We start from the raw sequence: 24,264 nt of genomic DNA, 5'->3' as shown, positions 1-24,264 counted from the left end.
GGGAGGGTGCTGAATAGCTACCATATGATGAAGATTCATTCAAATTCTTATGTTCCTCTAATTGTTTTTGCAAGGGTCAGGCAGGTGTGGTTAAACCACAGAGCCTAGGACTTGCCGATCAGAAGGGTTCGAATCCCTGCGACAACGGTGAGCTCCCATTGCTCGGTCCCTGCTCCTGCCAACCTAGCAGTTCAAAAGCACATCAAAGTGCAAGTATATAAATAGGTACCGCTCCAGAGGGAAGGTAAACGGCGTTTCCGTGCACTGCTCTGGTTCGGCAGAAGTGGCTGAGTCATGATGGCCACATGACCCGGAAGCTGTACGCCGGCTCCCTTGGCCAATAAAGCGAGATGAGCGCCGCAACCCCAGAGTCAGCCACGACTGGACCTAATGGTCAGGGGTCCCTTTACCTTACCCATTGGATGGCAGAGGTCTTGAGCTTAATCTTGAGACATGGGGACCCCTCATGGGTTCAGAATGTACCACTGAGGGAAAGGGCACCCTGGATTGAGCTTGATGATAACTCGCAGCTTGCCTTGAACAATCCTTCCCCCAGGATCCTGAATACTCACCTGCCATTCCAGGTTTTCCCCAAGTCCTTCCTCCACTCCAATGCCAAGGTAAAAGAGGAACAATGGACACATCAAGACTGCCTTTGACTCTTGTCTTTTTGGCACACAGATGTGGGGGATTCTGGAACACTTGACACAGCCTCTTTACAGGAGGATGCTATATTTTGCATTAGAGAATGGGGAGGAATATTGGGAATCTCCTTAGCAGTTTCCTGATTGTGGAAGAACTTTAACTGGACATGGTCCACATGTATGGTCAGCCCAGGTCCTCACTGGAGGCTTCCCTCGTTCCCATGTCAGGTTTTATTTATCATGCCTTCAGTCTGCTGCCACACTCTGCCTATTAATAGTGTTGGGCTGCCTGGGCCCTCCTTCAATATAGCTCTTCCTCTGTTACAGGTAGTCTATACTCTGCGTAACCCCAGAGATGCTATGGTTTCAAGGTACCACTTCATCAAAGGCTTTAAAGTATTGAAGGACCCTGGAACTGTGGAAGAGTTCATGGAGAGATTCCTGAGTGGGGAAAGTATGGAAGGAGGCAAATCAGCCATTCTTCTTTGCCTCCTGATGAAGGGCAAGCTCTCTGCATCACATGAGGATTCACAGCCATTTGCTTTTGCTTTCTGCAGGACCTTTGAGGCAGCATGCAGAAGATCTGTCATTTTCTTGGCAAGGAGCTAAACAGCCAACAAATTGAGTCTGTGGTGGAAAACGCCTCCTTCCAGAAGATGAAGGACAACAAGAAGTCCAACTTTTCTTTAATACCCGAGAGCACAAAATCAAAGTTCATGAGGAAAGGTAAAAACATTGGTTGCCACGGAGTGCCAAGGAATAAGGCCACAATGCTGCATACCAGGGGTGAATAACCTCTTCTATTTCTGTTTTTCTGTTTGATGCCACACAGAAAAAGTCAATCAGAAACCAGTCAATAGTGTGGAGTCAGAGATGACTGTGAACACAGTTTGAAGGTCTAGAAAATGGGCACAGTTTGCAGGATTGTATACCTTTCTCACTGTGCAACATTCCACCTAAGTCTATCTATTTCATGAAAGTCCAGATCAAAATAAGAAATAATTCTGTGTATTGCCAAGAATGTTATTTTTATTTCAAACATTGCAAATTGTGGACAAGATGGATTGTTTCAAGAAGTGGCAGGGAGATATTTCTAGATTTGTCTGGCAGGGCAAGAAGCCCAGAATAAAATTTAAAATATTAACAGATGCAAAGGAAAGAGGTGGATTTGCCCTGCCAGACCTTAAACTTTATTATGAATCAGCAGCTTTCTGCTGGTTGAAAGAATGGCTACTCCTTGAAAACACAGACATTTTGGATCTGGAAGGTTTTAATAATGTATTTGGATGGCATGCATATCTGTGGTATGATAAGGTCAAAGCACATAAAGCATTTAAAAATCATATTGTCAGGAAAGCATTGTTTAATGTTTGGACAAGATATAAGGATTTGCTTGAAAATAAAACCCCAAGGTGGTTGTCACCGATGGAAGCGAAGGCTCAGAAAAAACTCAATATGGAGGCCAAATGGCCGAAATATTGGGAAATTTTGGAACAAGTGGGAGACAAACTGAAATTGCAGAGTTATGAAAAACTAAAAAATAAAGTGCGAGATTGGCTTCATTATCATCAAATAATGGAGGCATACAATTCGGATAAGAAAATTGGATTCCAGGTGGAAAAATCAAAATTGGAAACAGAACTGTTAGATCCTAAAACTAAGACTTTGTCAAGGATGTATAACTTGCTGTTGAAATGGAATACTCAGGATGAAACGGTGAAATCTGCTATGATTAAGTGGGCTCAAGATATTGGATATAACATTATGATGGCTGACTGGGAACAGTTATGGACCACAGGTATGAAGTTTACGGCATGTAATGCCTTAAGAGAGAATATTATGAAAATGATATACAGGTGGTACATGACTCCAGTCAAGCTTGCAAAAATCTACCATTTGCCCGATAATAAGTGTTGGAAATGTAAAGAAACTGAAGGTACATTCTTTCACCTTTGGTGGACGTGCCCAAGGATTAAGGCTTTCTGGGAGATGATATATAATGAAATGAAAAAGCTATTTAAATATACCTTTCTGAAGAAACCAGAGGCCTTTCCCCTGGGCATTGTCGGCCAATTGGTGCCAAAGAAGGATAGAACTTTCTTTATGTATGCTACAACAGCAGCAAGAATACTTATCGCAAAGTATTGGAAGACACAAGATTTACCCACTCTGGAAGAATGGCAGATGAAGGTGATGGACTACATGGAACTGGCAGAAATGACCGGCAGAATCCGAGACAAGGGAGAAGAGTCGGTGGAAGAAGATTGGAAGAAATTTAAAGACTACCTACAGAAATATTGTAAAATTAATGAATGTTAAAATGATGTTGGATGAAAAGTTATGTGGTTTTTAGCTATAACGCTATAAGGAGTATGAAAAAAAATGGGCTATTAACAGACAAAAATTTAATGCTATATTATTTTAAGATTAAAGATTAGGATAATAATAATAATAATAATTTATTATTTATACCCCGCCCATCTGGCTGAGTTTCCCCAGCCACTCTGGGCGGCTCCCAATCAGTGTTAAAAACAGTACAGCGTTACATATTAAAAACTTCCCTGAACAGGGCTGCCTTAAGATGTCTTCTGAATGTCAGGTAATTATTTATCTCTTTGACATCTGATGGGAGGGCGTTCCACAGGGCGGGCGCCACTACCGAGAAGGCCCTCTGTCTGGTTCCCTGTAGCCTCACTTCTCGCAATGAGGGAACCGCCAGAAGGCCCTCAGCGCTGGATCTCAGTGTCCGGGCTGAACGATGGGGGTGGAGACGCTCCTTCAGGTATACAGGACCGAGGCCGTTTAGGGCTTTAAAGGTCAGCACCAACACTTTGAATCGTGCTTGGAAACGTACTGGGAGCCAATGCAGATCTCTCAGAACCGGTGTTATGTGGTCCCGGCGGCCACTCCCAGTCACCAGTCTAGCTGCCGCATTCTGGATTAATTGCAGTTTCCGGGTCACCTTCAAAGGTAGCCCCACGTAGAGCGCGTTGCAGTAGTCCAAGCGTGAGATAACTAGAGCATGCACCACTCTGGCGAGACAGTTCGCGGGCAGGATAATCAAAGAGGGGAAGGATTTGCTGAACTAACAAATTGAACTGGAATACAAAAAGGGAGGTGTGAGGAGGTCTGGGAAATAAGCAAATGAAAGAAAGTGATGGAATGATGGAATTGGTTTTTTTATCTATTTTTACTTTGTATTTTTCTTTTTTCTTTTTGTAAAATTCTAATAGATATCTTTTTTAAAAAAACAAAGAAAAAAAAACAAAATAAGAAATAAGAATTATAAGAAATAATTCTGAAACAGGCAGTCTGGAGAACAAGGGTGTGCCTGCATGATTTTGAGACCTCGATAATTCTGGGGACTCCCTGAAAATAACACCTAGGGGGCATGTGTTTCCCCCCCTAACATCAGCTACCTGAGCTGCCACATGCCTGAGTACGAGGAAGAAAAGTTCTAATTTAAGTTGAAGCAATTTCAGGTGAAATTCTTTTTGGTTGCCACTTGCTCTTGTCTTGTTCTAGAGATCTCCGGGGACTGGAAGAACCTCCTGATAGTGGTGCAGAGTGAATACTTCGACCATGTTTACTGGGAGAACATGCATGGTGTGAATATGACCTTCCCTTGGGAATGAAGAATCACAGAACATTGTTCCTGCTGTTCTCCACCTTCACATTCTTATGTTTGATATGTTTTGGGTACCTTCTGCTAAATAAACTCTAAATTAAAAATTTTTACATGTGTGTTTTCATACCTGCCAACTGTCCTCCTTTGAGCAAGAGATCCCAGCTTAACAGAAGGTGCCCCGGCTCCTCCTCTGCTGCAGGAAGGCAAGGCCTCGACTGCAAGTCCTCCATTGAGGCCTGCTGTGGCCGCAGACGTACTTCTAGAAGCTGGGCTGCACTTCAAATTGCACTTCCAGAAGTGTGGCGCTGGCTTCTGGAAGTACATCAGTGGCCATGGTGGGCCTCAATTGAGGTCTTGTGGTGGCAGCAGCCTTGGCATCGTCATGGCAGCAGCAATGGAGGAGAGACAGTGAAAGTAAGCCAGTGGGCCCTGAGGAGATTTCACCCCTCCCATATCCAAGAATCTTCTGATGTTCTCTGCTGATTCTCCAGAGAGGAGGGGGCAGTTTCTGCTCTCTACTTATTCTGCTCCAGCCTCACATCAAAGAGAGAGAGAGAGAGACTGAGTGTTAGAGAGAGATCGTGTGTATAGATAAGGTTGCTGCTAAGAGCAGCTGCAGACACTCAGTGCAGTTCAGCATTTTCATTTAGAACTCATTTAGCCCTGTATATAGTTGTGTATTATAGTTGTAGATAGAATAAAGAAGATATTCTACAGAGCTGCTCTCCGAGTCGTTTATGCTCTGCTGTACTCTGCTATACTCTGCTGTGCAACGACTGTCTTCTTGTTGGAGTGAATCTGGTGCTCACAACTCTAAGCTGTGAGTCCACAGCACTTTGACCTGTTCCTGTGCAGAAGGTGGTCTCTGGAAGTGCTACCCAGCTCGCCTGGCCCAGTCGGGGCTGAAGTGGATGAGTCCAGTTGGTGGCACTGGCTCAAGGGTGATACTGACAGGCCCAAGACAGCAGGCTGGGCCAAGGAGACCTGGATTTGGGTTGGGAAATGTTGGATGCTATGGTGTTTTCATTTAACACATGCTGGAATGCAACAAAATGTTCCTCTTTGCTCCCTGTAGTTTATCAGCAGAGACAAATCAGTCTCCACCACAGTGGCAAAGCTTAAAGCAGGTTTTGCCCAAACCCCAGGGAGATTGTGCCGGGCCACGTTTCTTTTTGCAACTCACAGCATGCATCAATTTGCCAGAGAATGGGGTACCATAATGATTCACTCTATCCCAGCCTACTCTTGGTCTGCGCAGCAGCAATCTGGTCACAGCATTCTGCACTAGCTGGAGCTTCCTAACCAGACTCAAGGGCAGCCCCACAAAGCGCTCATTACAGTATTCTTGCTTCAAAGTTACATGGACTACATTGGTAAGAGTACCCCTGCCAGGGACGACCATGGTTGGTGCTGATAAGATGCATATAACAGACTATAGACTGGGGGGAAAGCTATTCTCAGCTGGCATACAAGTTGAATTCCAGTCTGATTCTGGAATTTCCCAGCAACGGTGGGGGAAGAGATCCAGGCTTAGGCCAAATCAGGTTGTGACTCAGGCTGGGCAATGTATTGGTACACTGTCCAAAAATGTTTTGTGATAGTGATTTCATAATATTTGACCTGGAAATATATCATAAATCACGGCGTGTGTGTGTGTGTGTGTGTGTGTGATCACTTCTACATTTATTGGGGGGCAGTACCATGGTTTCCAGAAGGTTTCAAATTAACTTCAATATTCTATAAATGACTGCAGCAGAGGGAGATAAAAGTGACAGTAGGTCCATTCACCAGCTCTGCTGCACCTCCTGGCTCCTCTCTTCCCTGAACTGTCTGCTATCGGCAGTCCTCCACCTGCAGCAGTGAGAGAGAAGGGAGAGTAGTGTCTCTGTCGAGAGACCCGCTTCATTTCACTTCTCTTCTTCCCAAATAGATCCCATGCAATCTGGTTATCAGTTTCAGATCTTTGAAATTTTTACAAACAGGTTTTCTTCCTGCTCCCTCTCGACCCTTCCCCTTCCCCTTTCAGATTGTATTTCAAGATTTTAAGGCTGTGGGTGGGGACTGTTTGCTTTGCTTTACTGCTGTCATGTATAGCTGTTCGGGAAATGTTTTCAACTGCTGAGCATGTGAAATGCTTTAAATCAATAAATGAGTATCAAAGGTTCCAAACTGAGGGAAAAGTTCACCTCACCTGGCCTCCTATTGGCAGAAGTACCTACGGGACCGCCTCTCCTGGTATGCCCCACAGAGAAACTTACGGTCTTCAAATAAAAATATCTTGAAGGTCCCAGGCCACAGAGAAGTTAGGCTGGCCTCAACTAGAGCCAGGGCTTTTTCGGCTGTGGCTCCGACCTGGTGGAACACTCTGTCACAAGAGACTAGGGCCCTGCAGGACTTGACATCTTTCCGCAGGGCCTGCAAGACAGAGCTGTTCCGCCAGGCCTTTGGCCAGGGCACAGCCTGACTCCCTCCCTCGGCAATCTTCGCGGAGCTCTGGCCCAATAGTGGCCAGTGGCTTGAATTTAATTAATTTTATAATGAATGATTTTAGAGTGTTGTTTGTGTTGTACTTTTGTATTGTTTTATTGTTGTTAGCCGCCCTGAGCCCAGCTTCGGCTGGGGAGGGCGGGATATAAATAAAATTTATTATTATTATTATTATTATTATTATTATTATTATTATTATTATTATTTTGCACTTCAGGTAAATAGCCCCAACTCATCCTATGAGAGTAGGCCCAGAAGCAGTTATGCATGTGTGTGGATGGGGTGTGTGTGTGCCTTGCTTTGGGCAGGTGTGACTATGGTGCTGCATTCTCTTCTTTGTTTAAAGCGATTTTCCTTCAGTTGATGCATAGTGGCAGTGAGCGAGAGGATGCAATTTGGGCCTATTTCCTAATGGGAAGTGGAGGTGATTTGAGTTAATTGTGCTACAACTTGTGCCCATGATCTGACTGAGAGATGAAAGCCTGATATGATGTGCACTCATAACTGAGTTCCTTGGCCAGGTGTCACCACCCGGACTGGTGACACCACTTGAGCATCTATTGATGGCCCATCGCCACCTCCTGAACTCTCCCCTTCCTCCTGCTCCCCAGCTATCCCCAGAGTTTGGCTCTAAAATGGTAGCTACCTGGACAGGGGGCAGAGTGGTTGAGCTTTTTTTTTAGGGGAAATTGTTAACGAAAATTGCTGAACCGCCGGACCAATGCTGCCAGCTGCATGTGTCTAACAAGCCGCCTATCAGCTGTTCCCTTGCTGGCAGAATCAGCAAATCACCTGCACAAATACAGCAACACCAAATCAAACCAGCCCTTCCACAGCCAAAAATAACATGACCAATAGCCACCGACAATCTCCAGCTACTGCCAGCAACCAATCTCATGTCCCCCCTCTGCACTACCTATGTACAAGATGACCCCAGATTTTGAACTATGTTTTACGGTAAAAAAAACTCGTCTAATACACGGAAAAATATGGTATCTGTGTCTGCTCCTCTAGCTGAGGTGTAATGAGAGACTGCCAGAACTACACCTTTCATCACTTTACCTCTCCACAGCTCCTGGCCTTGCTTTCCTTCTCCCACACCATTTCCTCAACACCCCACTCTGCTTCTCTTTCCCAGCACAGAAAGGGTTGAAGGCGAAGGAACTTCAGGTGTAGCCATGCTGAGGAGTCACAATGCCTCTGCAGCTAGGTGGGAGTGAGATTCCTGCCATCTAGTCCTGATAGGTGGCAAGAAATTTTGCATAGTAGGCTAGTAGGCTCTGGCAACTGCATGGCGGGTGTGGGTGGCACCACAGTTCCATTAGGGCCTAACTGCAAACTGAAAGCAATACAGTCATACCTCGGGTCACGAACACTGTGGGTTGCACGTTTTCGGATTGCAGACTGCACCGAACCTGGAAGTACCGGAACGGGCACCTTCCGGGTTTTGGTGCTCGCGCATGCGCAGAAGTGCAAAATGACATCATGTGCATGCGCAGAAGTGCCAAATCCCGTCACGTGCATGTGCAGACGTGGCACTTCAGGCTGCGAACGCCTCAGGTTGCGAATGTGCCTCCCTCACGGATCACGTTCGCAACCCGAGGTATGACTGTAATGATTTGGGGTTTACTTATAAAGTTCCCACCTGCTCTTTCATGTTTTACAGCTGTTTCTACATTCCGGATATTTTACAGCAAAAACCTAAACAGAAAAACACCAAAACATTGCTAACTCTGATATAAACACCAAAACACTTTAAAATTAAAATAAAATAAAATAACACTTTTCAAAATTAAGAAAATCCACATTTTTTTATTTTTATTAAAAAAAGAGGAATCCCCTCAGCACGCCCAGGTTCATATTTTAGACTCACTTAAAGCATAGCACCAACTTGACTACAGTAATTAAACAGAATTTGCTTCCGCTGTCCTGATGCTAAACACATTTGATTGGAATAAGAACATTTTTGTGTGTGTAGTAGAAAAATGAAGTAAAAACAGTAACATGCTCCTCTGTAACCACACAGGTTAATACGCAGCCGGCCTCCCCCAGCTATAAAATGTTTAATAAGAACAACAACCGAGGAAAGCTTTCTGCCACAACCATTTCCAATCAGCGTTCACTAAATTCATTGGGCTGTTTTCTTTTTTTTGAGGGGTGGGTGGGCAGTTACAGTGGACACATTAACATCTCTTAGTTAGATGCTATCTATGGTTGTAGCACCCTGCTTGTGGTTAACGCTTAGCTGGAATGAAATATTCAACGCAGCAATAGAGAAATTAAAATAATAATTTATTTGTCAGACAAATAAATGATAGGCACAGTGGTATATGGTTACCAAAGCTCTGCCCCCTCCAGCCCTGATGGCCAGCACTTATATTTCCTCAGCCCAGCCCCCTCGCTCCTCCTTTGGCTGCCTCTGTCCAATCAGCCTGGTTGAAATTCCTATTGGCTGTTTGCTAGAACCAATCATAAAAGATACACCCATTTCCTATTGCCTTTTATGGGAGACAAAGAGCTATATTTCCTTCTATCTATAAATGGCAAATAAGTAGTCATATATCTTACATTTGCCTCTACAAGGCACCTTAATTAACATTTCATCTTTTGCCCTATTGCCCTATTCACTGCAAAACAGATGGCTAAAACAGATGGCTCATGGTATTAAATTCTATCTAAACAGAGATCTTGGGTTCACATTCTCACACACCATCAATGAAATAAGAATCTAACATAAGAATCTAACATTTCTTACTTTCTAAATCCTTTGCATAATTACATTAAGCCAACAAATCTCATACATAACATAGCTTTTTAGAAGAAAAGGCCTTTGCAAAGTAAAAAAGGAACTCAGTAAAAACAGCTTCAAAAGAAGCCTCTTCAGTTTACACCCCCCTTTCCCAGCCAGCTGCTTTACCCATTAGATCTTCCCAAAATTTATTGCCCTTTAACTCTCTCAGTATACCTTAAACCTTAGGAAAATATGGCTAGAGTCTGATGGGAGGCACATGGTATTATTTTCTGTTAAACAATAAATCTTACTATTTACCAACTCTTAATTAGTGTTTTTGCAGCTTGATTGTATTCTGTAATATGTAGGGTCAGTGTAACATTTGCTCCCAGCCTGTAATTCCCTTTTACAACTTTGAGAAACTTGTCTCCTGCTACTGCTATAAATCAGGGGGGCCCTTGTTCAGGAGAGCAGGAAGATAAACAACTGCCAAAGTACTTAGCCAGCTGGTTTCTGCCTGGAATGAAACATACAAACATTTGCAAATATATCTTTAAGCTCATTTTAAAATACAGGCCTTGATCAGATGCCTCATGGTTAGCCTTCAGAATGGCTGCCGGCGCCAACTGCTCACCGTGGGGAATGAAATTTACAGGCCCTCTATAAGCAAACAGAACACCATAAACATCATGGAACTTTGAAGTGTCAGGCATAGCTCTAATGGCTTTAGCCCAAACGTAGCAGAGTTTTCCTGCACAGCGAAGAAGCTAGTTGAGGTGGAAATGTCTAGTCAGCTAGACTCAGAATAACTATTTACAGGATTTATTAAAAGGAAAATAAAACCAGCAGAGTTTCTGCATACAAAACAAAGCAAAATAAATCCTTTCTTTCTCTCTCTCTCTCTCTCTCTTAACCATACACAGCACTCCTACTCCTAACACACCCCTAACACACCAAACTGTGCTAGCAATCCCTAGATAACAGAGTTGAGTGCTGGTCGTTAACCAATCAGAATAAGTAGTTTCTAGGTCAAGCTGACCTTGGCTTTCTGCCAAGAGTAAATTGACACAGCCTTGAGTTAATTCGCTTGCACATTCGCTTGTTCTTTACCTTTGCCAATGGTTTAGTTAACACATCTGCTACATTTTCTTCACTTGATACATAAGTACAGGTGATTACATTGTCTTGTACACAGCAACGCACATTTTGGTATTTTACAGAGATATGTTTGGAACGCGATTTGAAACCCTCTGTTTTACTTAAGGTTATACAAGCTTGATTATCAATGTAAACTTGTACTGGTTCTCCACAATTTACATTGAAATAAATCACCTCGTTGCACAATTCACTCAACGCGGCGTACTCTGATTCCGTTGATGACACACTTACAACGTCTTGCTTGCGTGACCGCCAGCTGATTAAAGCTCCACCGACCATTATGACTAGTCCTGTGACAGATTTTCTATCCGGCAAATTTCCCCAGTCACTATCACAGTAGCAACTCAACATTTCATCCTCTGAAGAATTTAATTGTAACATATAGCCAATTGTCTGTTTGAGGTATCTCAGAACTTGTTTTACCCCTTTCCAGGCATTTAGTGTGGGTTTTGAGACCAATCTACTTAATATGCCTACTGCATAGCTAATATCAGGTCTGGACCACTGTGCTAGATACAATAAACTTCCAATTACAGAATGATATACATCAGGATGTTCAAATTCAGGACTCTCATCTGTATGAAGTGTTTTTATGAAACCTGGATCCATAGGCACCACTGCCCCTTTGCAATCCTGCATCCTGTATGTAGTCAGTAGTTGTTTAACTTTGTTCTGCTGACTAATTAGGCAGCTGCCATCTTGGGCCCAGCACACTTCCAACCCTAGATATGTCCTAACCGGGCCTAAGTCTTTCACTTTGAACTTACTGGACAATTGCTTGGCAAACCTTTTAGTTTGTTTATCTGTTTTGCAAGCATACAATACATCATCTACATAAATCAGACAAAACTCTTGATCACTGCCTGTACCACGTACATAAACACAATTGTCAGCTGTACTCTGCTTGAAACCAAATGACACTAAGGCCTCATGGAAACATTTGTTCCAAGATCTTGCAGCTTGTTTGAGACCATATAGAGCTTTGTTTAATTTCAACACTCTATTGGAACCTGTCTCATAACCAGGCGGTTCGGCTAGATACAGGTCTTCTGATATTGATGCATGTAAATATGCAGTCTGGATATCAAAATGGTTTAACAGGAGTTTTCTCTTTGCTCCAAGCGTTAGAATCAGCCTTACACTGTCCCCCTTAGCAGTAGGGGAAAAAGTCTCGTCATAATCTTTTCCAGGCCTCTGAGAGTATCCTTGAGCCACTAAACGAGCTTTGTATTTGTACTCTCCTGTCACCAGAGGTTTAAGTTTGTACACCCACCTGCAGCCTACAATCTTTGCCCCCTCAGGCGCTGCTACTGGTGTAAAAACCTTGTGCTCATTCAGAGAGGACATCTCTTCCTCCATTGCTTGCTTCCAGATCTCTGCCTCCTCTTTTGGTAACTTTAACACCTCCTGAAAACTCTTGGGCTCTGCAATTACACTAAACACATTTGCAGTATCTGGAGAAAAACGCACCGGAGGCACTCCTTTGTTTTGTCTTTTAGATCTTCTGGGAGAAAATTTTTCTTCTGACCCACTTTCCTCCACAGAACTACGACCTCTCTTTTGTTGCTTAGCAACTGGTCTCTGGCTAATTCCACTTGCTTGAGAGCTCATATCTGAACTTTCCTCCCCCTCAGACTCTGATTCTCTATGTTTACCTTCAGAGTCATGAAGCTCCTGGGAAGGTTCAAACCAAACCTCAGTATTGGCATGTAGTCTCTCCCAGCCACTATGTTCACAAAAACTGGCATTCCTGGAGATCACAATGCCATTTGTCCCTTCAGCAAAGCGGAAACCTTTTCCCAGCTCCTGGTAACCCACAAACACTAACTGTTTGGTCTTAGGATCTCCCTTCTTTCTCATTTGTTTTGGAATTGATACCCAGGCTTTTGATCCAAACACATGCAAATGGTCAATTTTGGGTTTTTTCTGAAACAATTTAAAGTATGGAGTTGTACCTATTGTTTGATGAAAGAGCCTATTTTGGAGATAACACGCGGTGAGCATGCTCTCCCCCCAATAAGACATGGGCAAATCAGCATCATCAAGCATGGCAAACATCATGTCTTGTAAAGATCTGTTTTTTCGCTCTGCAACGCCATTCTCCTCTGGGGAAAAAGCGTTCGTTTTTCTATGCCCAATGCCATGTTTTTGTAACCAATCTCTAAAAGCATTTGACATAAATTCGCCACCTCTGTCCGTCTGAATCCTTTTGAGTTTAATGGACAGAAATCTTTCCACAGATGCTACCCAGCCTTTAAACTTAGTGAACACGTCACCCTTATTCTTCATGGGAAAAACCCAAGAATAACGCGTGGCGTCATCCACAATTGTTAATGAAAAACGCGATCCACCCCTGCTTACAGCAAACGGACCAATTACGTCCATGTGAACCAGCTGTAGCGGTGACTCACTAACTCTGTCACTTCTGGGGTAAGAGACTCTGTGGGTTTTAACCTTTTTACAAACATTACAATCAAGGTACTTGTTACAACTCTTTAAATCACCCCCATCAGCCAATTCAGACATTTTTAGTATACTTTTCCAGCCAGCATGCCCCATTTTCCTATGCAATAAGTGCACACAGTTGTCATGTATAGCTTTGTTATTCACTGCAGGCTGAGATTTACTGACTACTGCTGCAACTTGAGATCCTGCTTTAAGCCAAAACAAGCCTCCCTCTGACTTAGCAGTGCCTAAAATCTCACCAGCCTTCTTAATAATGCAACTGTCTCCTTCAAAATACACTTTAAACCCAGCTTTTAGCAAACAATCTACAGACATCAGATTGCTCCTTAATGAAGGCACATAAAGTACATTTTGCAGGCATTCACGAAGACAAGGAACAAAAACTGCACCCCCCGAAATCACTTCGGAAGTACTTCCGTCTGCTAGAGCCACCTGGCTGCGCTGTGCTGAGTTCTTGGAAACAAACAATTCATCTGAATTTACGATGTGCCGAGACGCTCCCGAATCGACCACCCAGACAGCTTGTTTCTCATCAGCAATCTTGACCTCGGCGGTCACCAGCTGAGCCGACTGTTTGCGTTTGAAGAATTTCCTTTTACGCTGCTGCTGCTGCTGCTGCTGATCTCGTCTCTGCTCCTGCACCGGCCACTGAGACTTGACCAACTCCGGACATTGTCGTTTTAGATGCGCTGAAGACCCACATCGGAAACATCGCCTAACAGCAAACGCTGACTCCTCACCGGTACGCTGCTTTTGCTTCACCTCTGGCACGGCATGAGAACTCCTTCCAAACCGCCCGCCTGTAGAAGCCTCTGCAGCAAACGACCTTTCTTGCCTCTTCTGCCATTCTTCAATCAAACGCCCAGTAACGTAACTGATTGATAAATCACGCTCCTGTATGCCTTCTAGAGACAAAACTAAATTATCCCAGCTTTCCGGGAGAGAACTCAAAATAATAGCCACCTTCTCCTGCTGGTCTAATGCACAGTCTCTTTCCTGTAGCGCAGCAAACTTTAACTGTAAACTGTGTAGGTGTTCCTGCATTGTAACCCCAGGCTGTAACATTGCCTTGTACAATGCCTTGCGAATGAACAGCTTGGAAACCGCTGTCTCACGCACATGGAGTTCTTTAAGTGCTTGCCACACACCTCTAGCTGTCTTGATTCCCCTCACATACGGCAACTGGGAATCTTCCAGCCCCAAGACAATTGTGGCCCTTGCTCTTTGGTCTTTATTGAGGTCTTCATCATCAGGCTTCGCAGGAAACTTAATCACCACTTGCCAGAGACGATCCCTCTGCAGCACTGCCTGCATGCGTTCCGACCACAGCAAGTAATTGGAGTCATTCAGACGCTCAAAAGCCATCTGAACTGGTTGTGAGGCCATCTTGAGAGCGATGTCCCTGGAACCCGGAACCAGCTACTCACAACCACCGAGAGAGAAAACAGGAACCACAGCACCCAGCACTCACACGCTGCAGCTGTTGTCCTTGTGTCCACTGCGTCACCAGCTCACCACAGTCAGGAACCAGCCAGTGTCCATCTGCTGCACCAACAGGAACAACAACTTCTGGAACTACTGGAACCAACGCCGTTGATGCTGACACCACCACAACTCAGGCTGGCAGCACAATGCCCATAACCTCATGGAACTTTGAAGTGTCAGGCATAGCTCTAATGGCTTTAGCCCAAACGTAGCAGAGTTTTCCTGCACAGCGAAGAAGCTAGTTGAGGTGGAAATGTCTAGTCAGCTAGACTCAGAATAACTATTTACAGGATTTATTAAAAGGAAAATAAAACCAGCAGAGTTTCTGCATACAAAACAAAGCAAAATAAATCCTTTCTCTCTCTCTCTCTCTCTCTCTCTCTCTCTCTTAACCATACACAGCACTCCTACTCCTAACACACCCCTAACACACCAAACTGTGCTAGCAATCCCTAGATAACAGAGTTGAGTGCTGGTCGTTAACCAATCAGAGTAAGTAGTTTCTAGGTCAAGCTGACCTTGGCTTTCTGCCAAGAGTAAATTGACACGGCCTTGAGTTAATTGTGTGAAGCCAGAATCTGTAAGTTTCCCATGAGAACCAATTAACAGAAACTGAACAAAACAGATGAGGAATGGATATCTTGAGGGGGAGCACTTCCTAAATGCTTTCAAATTCTGCAAGAAAACATGTCTACTTACCTGGTCTGAAAGGCTTCGGAGCTTTACAGGAGGAAGGCCGCAAAGTCCCACCTCCTCTTTTTCCACAGCAAGTTTTCTGCCCTTAATGGCAGATGCCGCAGGCTTCAACTCTCTACTGAGCATGTGCAACAATACAATTTCACCCCCCTCCCTCCATTTGCTCCCCAGAAATAATTAAGGGACAAGTTTCTGATGGTCGCAATTCTTCAGTATGGGAAGAAGTTGAAATATTGAGCACTGTTTCGTAGCGTGATAACTGACAGTTGGGATATTGGGTTGTGTGCATAGGGTGTGGGGCTGCCACGGAGCATTTTGCTACTTGAGGCAAAACAAAATGGCTTCCCTGCTGCTGCCTCCTCCGCACCCCCTGTAGCTGCTTCCTCCTCCATCACCGCCTGAGGTGACTGGAGGCAGCCTGAGGATGCCCTGGCATGCTGAAGGCAGCGGCTGGGTGGGGGAAAGGAGGCCAGAGAGGAGCAGGTGTACAGGGGAGCAGTGTCAAATACAGTGATTTTACTTGACTGAAATTGGAAATGCTTAAATGCATTGGTACGTGTTTAATTCTGGCATGTTCCCCAGTAACTCTCATGCGTTCGGTTAACTCTGGTCACATAGGAGGTATCTTACTGCATTCTCCATTTTGTTTCGTGCGCAAATGGCTTGACTGTAATGGCTGCAGCTCCTTGAACACTGGAGAAGAGACAGCATTAGATAACTTTCTTTCTCTGGCAATAGAGATCCTGCCATCTTCCCTTCTGTGGGACACATGACCAAGCCAGCGTAGACATCACTGAGACAGAAAGTGCAAACACGCCGGGAATGTGGGCTTGGGAGAACACATCTTTGTTTGGAATTCTGTCCTGCCATTTGGTACCCAAAATCCTCCTGATCTTCATCTTGGTATTGGAGGTTAGCCCCACATTCTCTCTCCCAAACCCTTTTGGAGAAGTGAGCCGTTGCCAGAGCTGCCATTAGGCTTGTCTGGCTCAGTAACAATGGAGAGATTTCTGGTTATGGTGGAACCTAGGTGGACAAAATGGTCTACCGCCTCAAGCGTGTAGCCACCAATGCAGATGCATGGAGTGCTGGCGACATCCCGACCCAAGGTGTTGGTCTCTGTCAGGCTGATGACAAGGCCGGACTTCATGCAGGCTTGGACAAAACGGTTGATGAGTTTCTGTGGAGCTTCCCTGAATGTGCTGCTAAGGCTGCATTGTCTGCAAACAACCTCTCAGATTACGTGTCATGATGCAATGTATGAAAACCACCTTTAGGGGGTGGGGGTGTTCTTTGTAATTGTCAGTCCTAGTTTGTTCTTCTGGGCTTTCTGTAGAGGTTTCCTGTGTGAGATGGCAAAGTCCTCAAGAAAACTCTGTGTATACCTAGGAAGACAATTCCTGCTTCCTTCTGTTAGGCTCGCTTTTCTTTCCTTAAAGAACGAATGCCTGATTCCCCTCTGTCTGATTTCCAGATTGGAACATGCACAGATTTAAAATTAAATGCTAAATGAAATAAATTCTATAATTGGCTGTGGCAGAGGGAGAGATGGGACACTCCAGTGCCTCATTTTGCTCTTGAACTGGCACTTGAGTTTTGTTTCTTCCTCCTCCCTGTCCATTCCCTTTTCCTTTGGAGTTGTGTCTTTTAGATAGGGTCTGTCGGCTTTGTTCCAACGTAAGCTTCCTCTGGGATGTTTTCAGCCACAGAGAAGAATAAAATGCTGTAAATCATTAACTGAGTGTAAAAGGTCATTGTGAACATTCTTCATCTCACCTTGCCATACTGCTGGCAGAACAAGGGAAAGGAAGAGACCAGAAGAAGGAAAGATCAGAAGCAGTCAGTGGTTGTAAGTATGGTTCAGGCTGAATTCTAAGGTGGGTTGGAGGATACTTTAGGGCTATAAACACATCATAAAGCAAAAACAAACCAATACCTCCCCTCCCACAAACACATTTAAAAGGCCATATAATGTTCAATCGGCCAAAGGCCTGAGTCCCCCCCCCTTATGTTTGCTTTGCTACTACATAAGCTCATCTGGGAATGTTTCACAGAGCAGAATGAAAAGTTGTGAATCAGGAACTGAGTATCAAACAGCACCCTGAGCAGCAAGTTCATCTCGCATGGCATACTGCTGGCAGAACAAGGGAAAGTAAGAGACCAGAAGAAGGAAAGATCGGAAGCAGCCAGTGGTTGTAAGTATGGTACAGGCTGAATTCTAAGGTGGGTTGGGGGCTATAAAAGGAGGGGGGTTGTTTCAAAGGTTTATCGTTACTCAGAACCTCCAAGTCCCATAGAGCCAAATGTATACCTCTTTGGTTCATAAAAGCCCTCACTTTTTTACACTTATTCTTTGGGGGGTCCTGATGCAAATTCTCAGGCTCTTGGAATGTAACAGTTAATGCATATTTTTGCTGTGTTTGTGGCTTTGGGGAAATAGCCATTTAAACTCTGATTCCATGGCCATAGTGTGAGACTTAGTCCACAAGCAATTACATGTGTATTTACAAGCAATTACAAGTGGAAATATTCCTACCCGGTCCCAACAATAAGGCGGCTGACATTTGTCCATAGCAAGGTCATGCATACCAAAGTTTGAAAAGAGGGCGGTTGGGTTGGGAGACCCGGCGAGGAGGTGAGAGAAGGAAGCCCCCGGCCGCGAAGCAGTTTAAAACACCTTTGGTCACGTCCCCCACCGGCATAGACTGGCTGAGCAGGTGTGACGCATCTGGGGCAGGCACAGAAGGGGGTCTCAATCCTATGCCCACGAGCCGGGTCATTGCAAGGGCCCAGATGCCCAGCCACAACGCTGCCCAATACGAAAGGTGAGTGGGTCCTACCTGAAGGTCCCAAAGGATGTGGCATCAAAACTCACTCTCTCATATATCTTGATAAATATGTTCTAATGAATAATAATAATGTGTTTGTGAGAGGGGGTTACTGCTTTGTTTTTGCTTTATTGTGTATTTTGTATTTTTGTGTGGCGAACCACACTGTTATCTTTGGCTGTATACAAATTTAATTAATGATGGTGATGGTGATGATAACATCTTTACAGTTTTTCAGTGTCATCAATGACTTCTTTCACATACAAGGGAATCAGTTTACCTGTAGTGGACTACTACTCAGAGGAAACGCTCCGCTATGTTGAAAATGAATTCCAAATGTTGGATGATGATATAGTGAGCATCACTTACCCCAAGTCAGGTTAGTAGTGCACTTAGGTAATTTTAAACTTGGAGTAAACAGTGTTTCAAAGATGATGATGTCCTATTTCAGAAACATTAAACAATAAAATAGCTAATCTCTCCCTGCATCCATCTTTGATGCTTCATATCTCCTACAGTCTTTTTATGTTAAGACACACCTTTTTCTTTTTTGACAAGTCGGATCAAGAAATTAAAGTTTCATTTAAAACCAATTATTATGGTTCTGTCATGTCTAAAGGCTGTGTGTAACATTCCACTCTACCAGGAGCGCCATGCAACTCACAAATGCATCTTAAACTCGTGATTCAAAACACTGGACAGCTAAGCGGGTGGCTTACATCATAGATTTTTGTTTTTCTAGATACACAGCCCCTGGAAATGGGGACTCTATTAACACCTCCTTACTCGGAGGTACCTCAACAATTAAGGTATAGCTGACCTATAAAAAAATCAGGAAGATACACTCTTGCTTAAGAGAAAGATGCTTAAGGAAAACAGGTCCAAGAATTTCAGATAGTCCATCCAAAACTTCTACAGCTAACTTTAATCAATAATTTCATTTCCCATTTTCTCTCCCTTCATCCCTCCCCGCCCCCCTCAGTATAAAGCTGTTTTGGATTCCTGATTAAGCAGACAATGTTCTTATCACTGAATGCAGCAGAATCAGGTGGTATTCTCCTTTAAATGGAGGGCCACATAAAGAATCTGAGGCTTAATTATGCCCTCTTGTGGAATATCTGTTCTTCAATACTGGAATAGCTGGATCACATGTTTGGCCAAGTATAAAGCTGTTCTGCTATATTTTAACAGGAAGATTCTAGAGATGTGCCTCCTGCAGGTGTGAGCAACAAGTCATCCATGAATGCTGACTGTATATAGAAAGCTAAGTAATATGTCTGCTATAGATTAGTCACACTGCTAATATCCTCACTGGCTACACCCTCATCAAAATAGTTCATTCAGTTTGGTTCACCATGTTAAACTAGACATGAATTTTTGGAATCTTGCCTGCGTAGGAGGGTGCTGAGTAACTTGCTGTTCACAAAAAATCATTCCATTTTTTTCTGATCCTTTCAATTGATTATGCATGGGGCATACTGGTTCTATTGAGCCATGGAAGGGGAGAGGGAACAAGATAAAGGAAATGTGTTTATTGCAGAATCAAGAGGGGTTGAGAAGACTACCTAATATTCCTCTAGGTACCCATTGGATGCAGGAGATCCTGGGCTTAATCTGGCGTGATGGGGACCCCTCCTGGGTTCAGAGTTTACCAGCGTGGGAAAGGATAGCTTGGATTGACAGTATTCCAGGCCTACAGCTTGCCTTGAAATATCCTGCACCCAGGCTCCTGGCATCTCACCTGCCTTTCCACATTTTCCCCAAGTCCTTCCTGCACTCCAAGGCCAAGGTAAGAGAGGAACAATTGACACATCAAACCTTCTTTTGGCTCTGTTAGGCAGAATGACCTGCTCAGTGTTTCAAACACTCCACCTATGGCCCTAGTCAAGACAAGTATCTGACCCAAAAAGGGTGGGGAGATAACCCCTGCCCAAAGCAAGGATGGAGGAAGACAATTTGCTGCCTGAGGTGTGGCAGAAAACACACATCACCAAACACTAATTCCTACTAGCTTCTGGGGGTATAAGGATGGTATACAAATTTAATAAACAAAGAAAGAAACAAATAAAACAACAGTAAATTAAACAACAAAGACTTTGCTTCCTTTTCATGAGACCCACCTAAGCTGCCTCAATCTGTCTCTAGTTAGGGCTTCTTCTCTTGCCTTCCCTAAATATGTCCCCTCCCTCTCTTCCAGGTTATCTATACCATGCGTAATCCCAAAGATGTGATGATCTCATTCTATCATTTCAGCAAGGGCTTAAAAATAGTGGAGGACCCTGGAACTTTGGAAGAGTACATGGAGGAGTTCCTGAGTGGGAGTGGTAGGGAAAGAGGGAAATCAGCCTGTCTCATTTGTTCTACCTCACTGGTCACTATGTTATCAAGGCTCTTTCCTGCCCTTTCCTCTCATTTCCTTTCATTGTATCAGAGAAGTACAATTCCCAGTGAGAAAGGTGGGGAGGGGGTAGGATGGGAAAAGGTCTCGCAGTACTCACCTCATTTTCTTTAAAAAAGTAATAAATATCATTAAAAGGGGAATTGGAATGGCTGCAAAATGTAGGGAGAGGATATTATGAATCCCTGGCTCTAGTGTCGTATACAATATTAGATCTCTTGTCTATGTAAATAGAATCATTAGACAACCCAGTCTCTAGGTGGTACTAGGCTTAGTTGTATCTGGGTGTTATTGAAAGTTCCCTGCTTCTGTAAATAGGTGCCACTGTGGTGGGAAGGTAAACGGTGTTTCCGGGTACTCTGGCTTCCATTATGGTGTCCTGTTACACCAGAAGTGGTTTAGTCACGCTAGCTGCATGACCCAGAAAGCTGTCCGTGGACAAACGCCAGCTCCCTCAGCCTGAAGCAAGATAAGTGCCACACCCCATAGTTGCCTTTGACTGGACTGTTACCTACCTTTTACCCGATTGGGTGAATAAAGGCCCTTTGTAGGTTCCTGACTGGTGTATCCTTTATGTCTTTCCTCTCGCCTCTGAAACTGTTTACTTTGCTCTTTACACTTTGCTCTTCAAGTGTCTTATGGTTCCTGGTTTGAGCATGTGAAAAGCTGGATGGAGATGAAGGACAGATCCAACTTCTTCATCATCACCTATGAAGAACTACAGCAGGTATTGGCCCAACCTTGACCATAAAGTCTCCAACTTTATGTCATGTGACATATCATTTTGCCATTTTATTTTATTTTTTGTTCTGAAAAAGTCTTCTACAATTGGCAAGGTGATTCTGAGTTAGAGAGGTACAAATTCCCAAGTAATTCTCACTTTTATCTGGTGCTTTCTGTCTAGTTGCAGTTGATTGGTTCTGCATAAGTCTATGCTCTGTTTCATTGTTTGTTGATTCAGAAATATATGCATTTTTAACACACACTACCACCACAGCTATCCACAGATATTTGCAAATCAGTTCATCTTCCCTGCATGCTCCCTTTCAAAATTAATGAAACAGGTAGCCCTCTTAGCCAAGAGCCTTGGGACACCTTAGAGACAAAGCTCATGGTGTGACTAATGGCCCATCACAAATCCACCTGTCACTGCAAACCTAAACATGCCCTTTCAGAAGTAAGTCCTATTGAATTCAGTGGGGCTCACCACCAGGTAAGTGGAATTAGGATTGAAGCAATTCTTGCTACCTTGATTTCACAATTCATTATAAAGTTTCTATCCTGTCTTGTTTCTCTCACGTCAGGAGGGGCAGTTTAGTTATGCTGTAAGTGCAGAAAACTTGGGTGGTGGTGGGGATGTAAAGGATTTTTAAATTTAATTTCACTATTGAAAGAAACATTTAAGTTGGTAAGAATGGGCAGTCAAATCCAGATGGTTCTCCCCTCTTTTTTAAAAAAATCTGTGGAGCAGTGATAACACTAGCAATTTTCAGAAGAGATTATTTCCATGCGAAAAGAACAATAATGATTGATGTGTTCCTTTGGTCTTTAAAATGTTAATAGGGAAAAAATCACGATAGGATTTCATCCTTAATCTGCCTCCTAAAACCATATACCTGTGGATGAGTATCTCTGAATTCTGTGGGATTTACTTCTGAGTAGACATGGTTAGGATTGCAGCACAATCCTTTAAAGATATAATAACACTTCCGATGAGGCACCTTTATGCATCAGTTAATATATTAGCAACATACTTCAAAGAAATTTATGTATCTATTTATATACAAAGTATGTGTGTTAAAAAAGGAAAGTGTCCTTTGTAGAGAACTAAGGTGAATAGTGCTCACAGCAAGTCTGTGCTACAGTGGGGGTTTGAATGAGCAGATGGAATGAAACAGTTTGATAGTCCATTTTCAATTGATTTCTCCAACATTTCTGTTTTGGGTTCAGAGTTCCTTTCTTCTTCTCCAGTATATTTAAAATAAAATAAAAATGACTTAAGGCCAAAGAGCCTGATATTACATGCGCGGTGCCATTCCTTTGTTCTACAACAGACCAGGTGCGGCCTACAATCTGCTGTTCTGTACTTAATTCAACATCTCCAAATTCAGAGCTGTCTCCAGTATTCCCTGGGTCCTGTACTACATTTGAGGTAGCCTTGAATCATTCTTGCTAAATGCTCCCTGCAAGAATGGCCTCTGCATTCTTTCTCAAAGGGCAGATCTCCCTGTGGCAGTGTCAATATGAGAATTCAGCCATTTGCTTTTTCCTTCTGCAGGACCTACGAGGAAGTGTGAAGAGGATTTGTCATTTTATTGGTAAAGAGCTGAACAGTCAGCAAATCGACTCTGTGGTGGAAAATGCCTCCTTCCACAAGATGAAAGACAACAACATGTCCAACTTTACTCAATTTCCAGATACCTATTTTGATCACACAAAAGGAAAGCTCATGAGGAAAGGTAACAAAATACCTTGTGATAAATAAAGGCTGTGGCTTGTGCAACCTATGAAAATGTGTGTGTGTGTGTGAGAGAGAGAGAGAGAGAGAGAGAGAGAGAGGGAGGGAGAGAGAGAGAGAGAGAGAGAGAGAGAGAGAGAGAGAGAGAGAGAGTAGTGGTGGGGAAGAAATCTGATTCAGTTCACATTGAGTAAGCCTACTCATCTCACACGTTCTTGTACTGATACTCAACAGTTCTTTGAAATTCACACTGCTCTGAATTTTGTGTGCTATTTTCTGCACAACCCATCAGTGCAGAAATGAAACTGCTAACATAATGTAGGCTGGCTTCACCCTTCCCAGGCTGGATACCTGGAAGTCTCCGCCTACCTCAGCAAATCACCCAATCCTGCCTGGGGAGGCGTTCCCAGGGGATCGGCCAGGTAAGGGGAGAGACCACCCTGCCCACACAACAGAAGGTGAATCTGACATGTGAAGCATCAGTTATTTAAGATTTGAAAAAAGAGAGAAAAGGAGAAAAACTAAAATTGACAGATTTGCCCATTCTTACTGGTGAAGCTTTAGGAAAATGCAGCTAAGTAAGTCTAGGCCATCAACATGGAAGCATGACTACTCCTGGGGTACCAGTTGAGGGAGGGCCTGGGAAGAACAGCCAGGGAGGAGATCCTGCTACTCCTAAAAAAAGCCGCCTGAGGCAGCTGCCTTGCTTCATCCAGTGGAAGGGCAAGTCCTGAGCAAGATGAAATGGGGTCCTGATTTTAGTTGAAGTAATTTTAGTGGATCTTTTTTGTGGTTACCAAGTGGTTCCACACCCTCTTCTGTTGTTCCAGGTATTTCTGGGGACTGGAAGAACCACTTGACTGTGGCACAGAATGAACACTTTGACCGTGTTTATCGTGAGAACATGCAGGGTCTGCGCATGACATTTCCATGGGATTGAAGAATGTCAAATTACTCCTCCTGCTATTTTGTCTCATGCTTTTATGTCTCTAGTGGTTCTGGTATTTTTGAACAGAAATTGAATGGTTTTATTGTGATCGTTACTTTTGTGCCTCCTCCTCCTTATTATTATTATTATTATTATTATTATTATTATTATTATTAAGCTTCTGGTCTCTCAACACCTACTCAAATGCATTAAAATATCCCTCTTGGCTCCCTGAAGTTTATCAGCAAAGCTGATACTCTGATCATTTCCTTGGAAGGTAGGAAGTAGGTTATCAGCATACTCTTGTACGACCAGTTTCCTTGGATCTGAAGTGGTAAGGTCAATGATAGAAAATCA

General features: G+C 43.6%; 3 protein-coding genes across 7 annotated transcripts in view; all 3 read left to right on the top strand.

The window, feature by feature from the left end:
- The window catches only part of LOC310768902 (sulfotransferase 2B1-like), a 53,585-nt gene extending 49,286 nt beyond the window's left edge, over positions 1–4,299 (top strand). Inside the window, exon 7 of the mRNA XM_083627804.1 lies at positions 4,170–4,299. Within this exon, the coding sequence (XP_083483930.1) occupies positions 4,170–4,279 (110 nt within the window). The 3' untranslated portion in view covers positions 4,280–4,299. The remainder of the gene's footprint in view (positions 1–4,169) is intronic.
- LOC310769052 (membrane-spanning 4-domains subfamily A member 4A-like) overlaps positions 1–24,264 on the top strand; it is a 639,318-nt gene that overhangs the window by 277,043 nt on the left and 338,011 nt on the right. The gene's annotated exons all lie outside the window — the stretch shown is intronic.
- LOC310768925 (sulfotransferase 2B1-like) lies at positions 403–24,022 on the top strand. 5 transcript variants are annotated; one of them, XM_083627857.1, is made up of 8 exons: positions 15,470–16,553; positions 16,999–17,144; positions 18,354–18,477; positions 19,704–19,912; positions 20,321–20,447; positions 21,154–21,248; positions 22,800–22,980; positions 23,810–24,022. In XM_083627857.1, the coding sequence occupies exons 4-8, from the start codon at positions 19,715–19,717 to the stop codon at positions 23,917–23,919; spliced, it is 711 nt and encodes a 236-aa protein (XP_083483983.1). In that variant the 5' UTR covers positions 15,470–16,553; positions 16,999–17,144; positions 18,354–18,477; positions 19,704–19,714; the 3' UTR covers positions 23,920–24,022. The 5 variants fall into 5 exon arrangements, with proteins under 5 accessions (XP_083483984.1, XP_083483983.1, XP_083483980.1 ...); XM_083627854.1 differs by lacking the exon at positions 15,470–16,553 and having other exon boundaries at positions 17,001–17,144; positions 19,664–19,912; XM_083627855.1 differs by lacking the exon at positions 15,470–16,553 and having other exon boundaries at positions 17,002–17,144; positions 18,354–18,502.

The sequence above is a fragment of the Podarcis filfolensis genome (genome assembly GCF_964270895.1).
Source record: "Podarcis filfolensis genome assembly, chromosome: 8".
In the NCBI taxonomy this organism is placed as follows: Eukaryota; Metazoa; Chordata; class Lepidosauria; order Squamata; family Lacertidae; genus Podarcis; species Podarcis filfolensis.
The sequence above is the reverse complement of the archived record's forward strand: the minus strand, read 5'-3'. Positions and strand labels throughout refer to the sequence as shown.

What these genes read in the sequence shown, in the direction of transcription:
- LOC310768925 (XM_083627854.1), top strand. Translation starts at nt 18,370, where the DNA reads ATGACTTCTTTCACATACAAGGGAATCAGTTTACCTGTAGTGGACTAC. An exon ending in AAATGTTGGATGATGATATA is followed by an intron (nt 18,478 to 19,663) that starts GTGAGCATCACT and finishes TGTTTATTGCAG; the next exon opens with AATCAAGAGGGGTTGAGAAG. An exon ending in CCTATGAAGAACTACAGCAG is followed by an intron (nt 21,249 to 22,799) that starts GTATTGGCCCAA and finishes TTCCTTCTGCAG; the next exon opens with GACCTACGAGGAAGTGTGAA.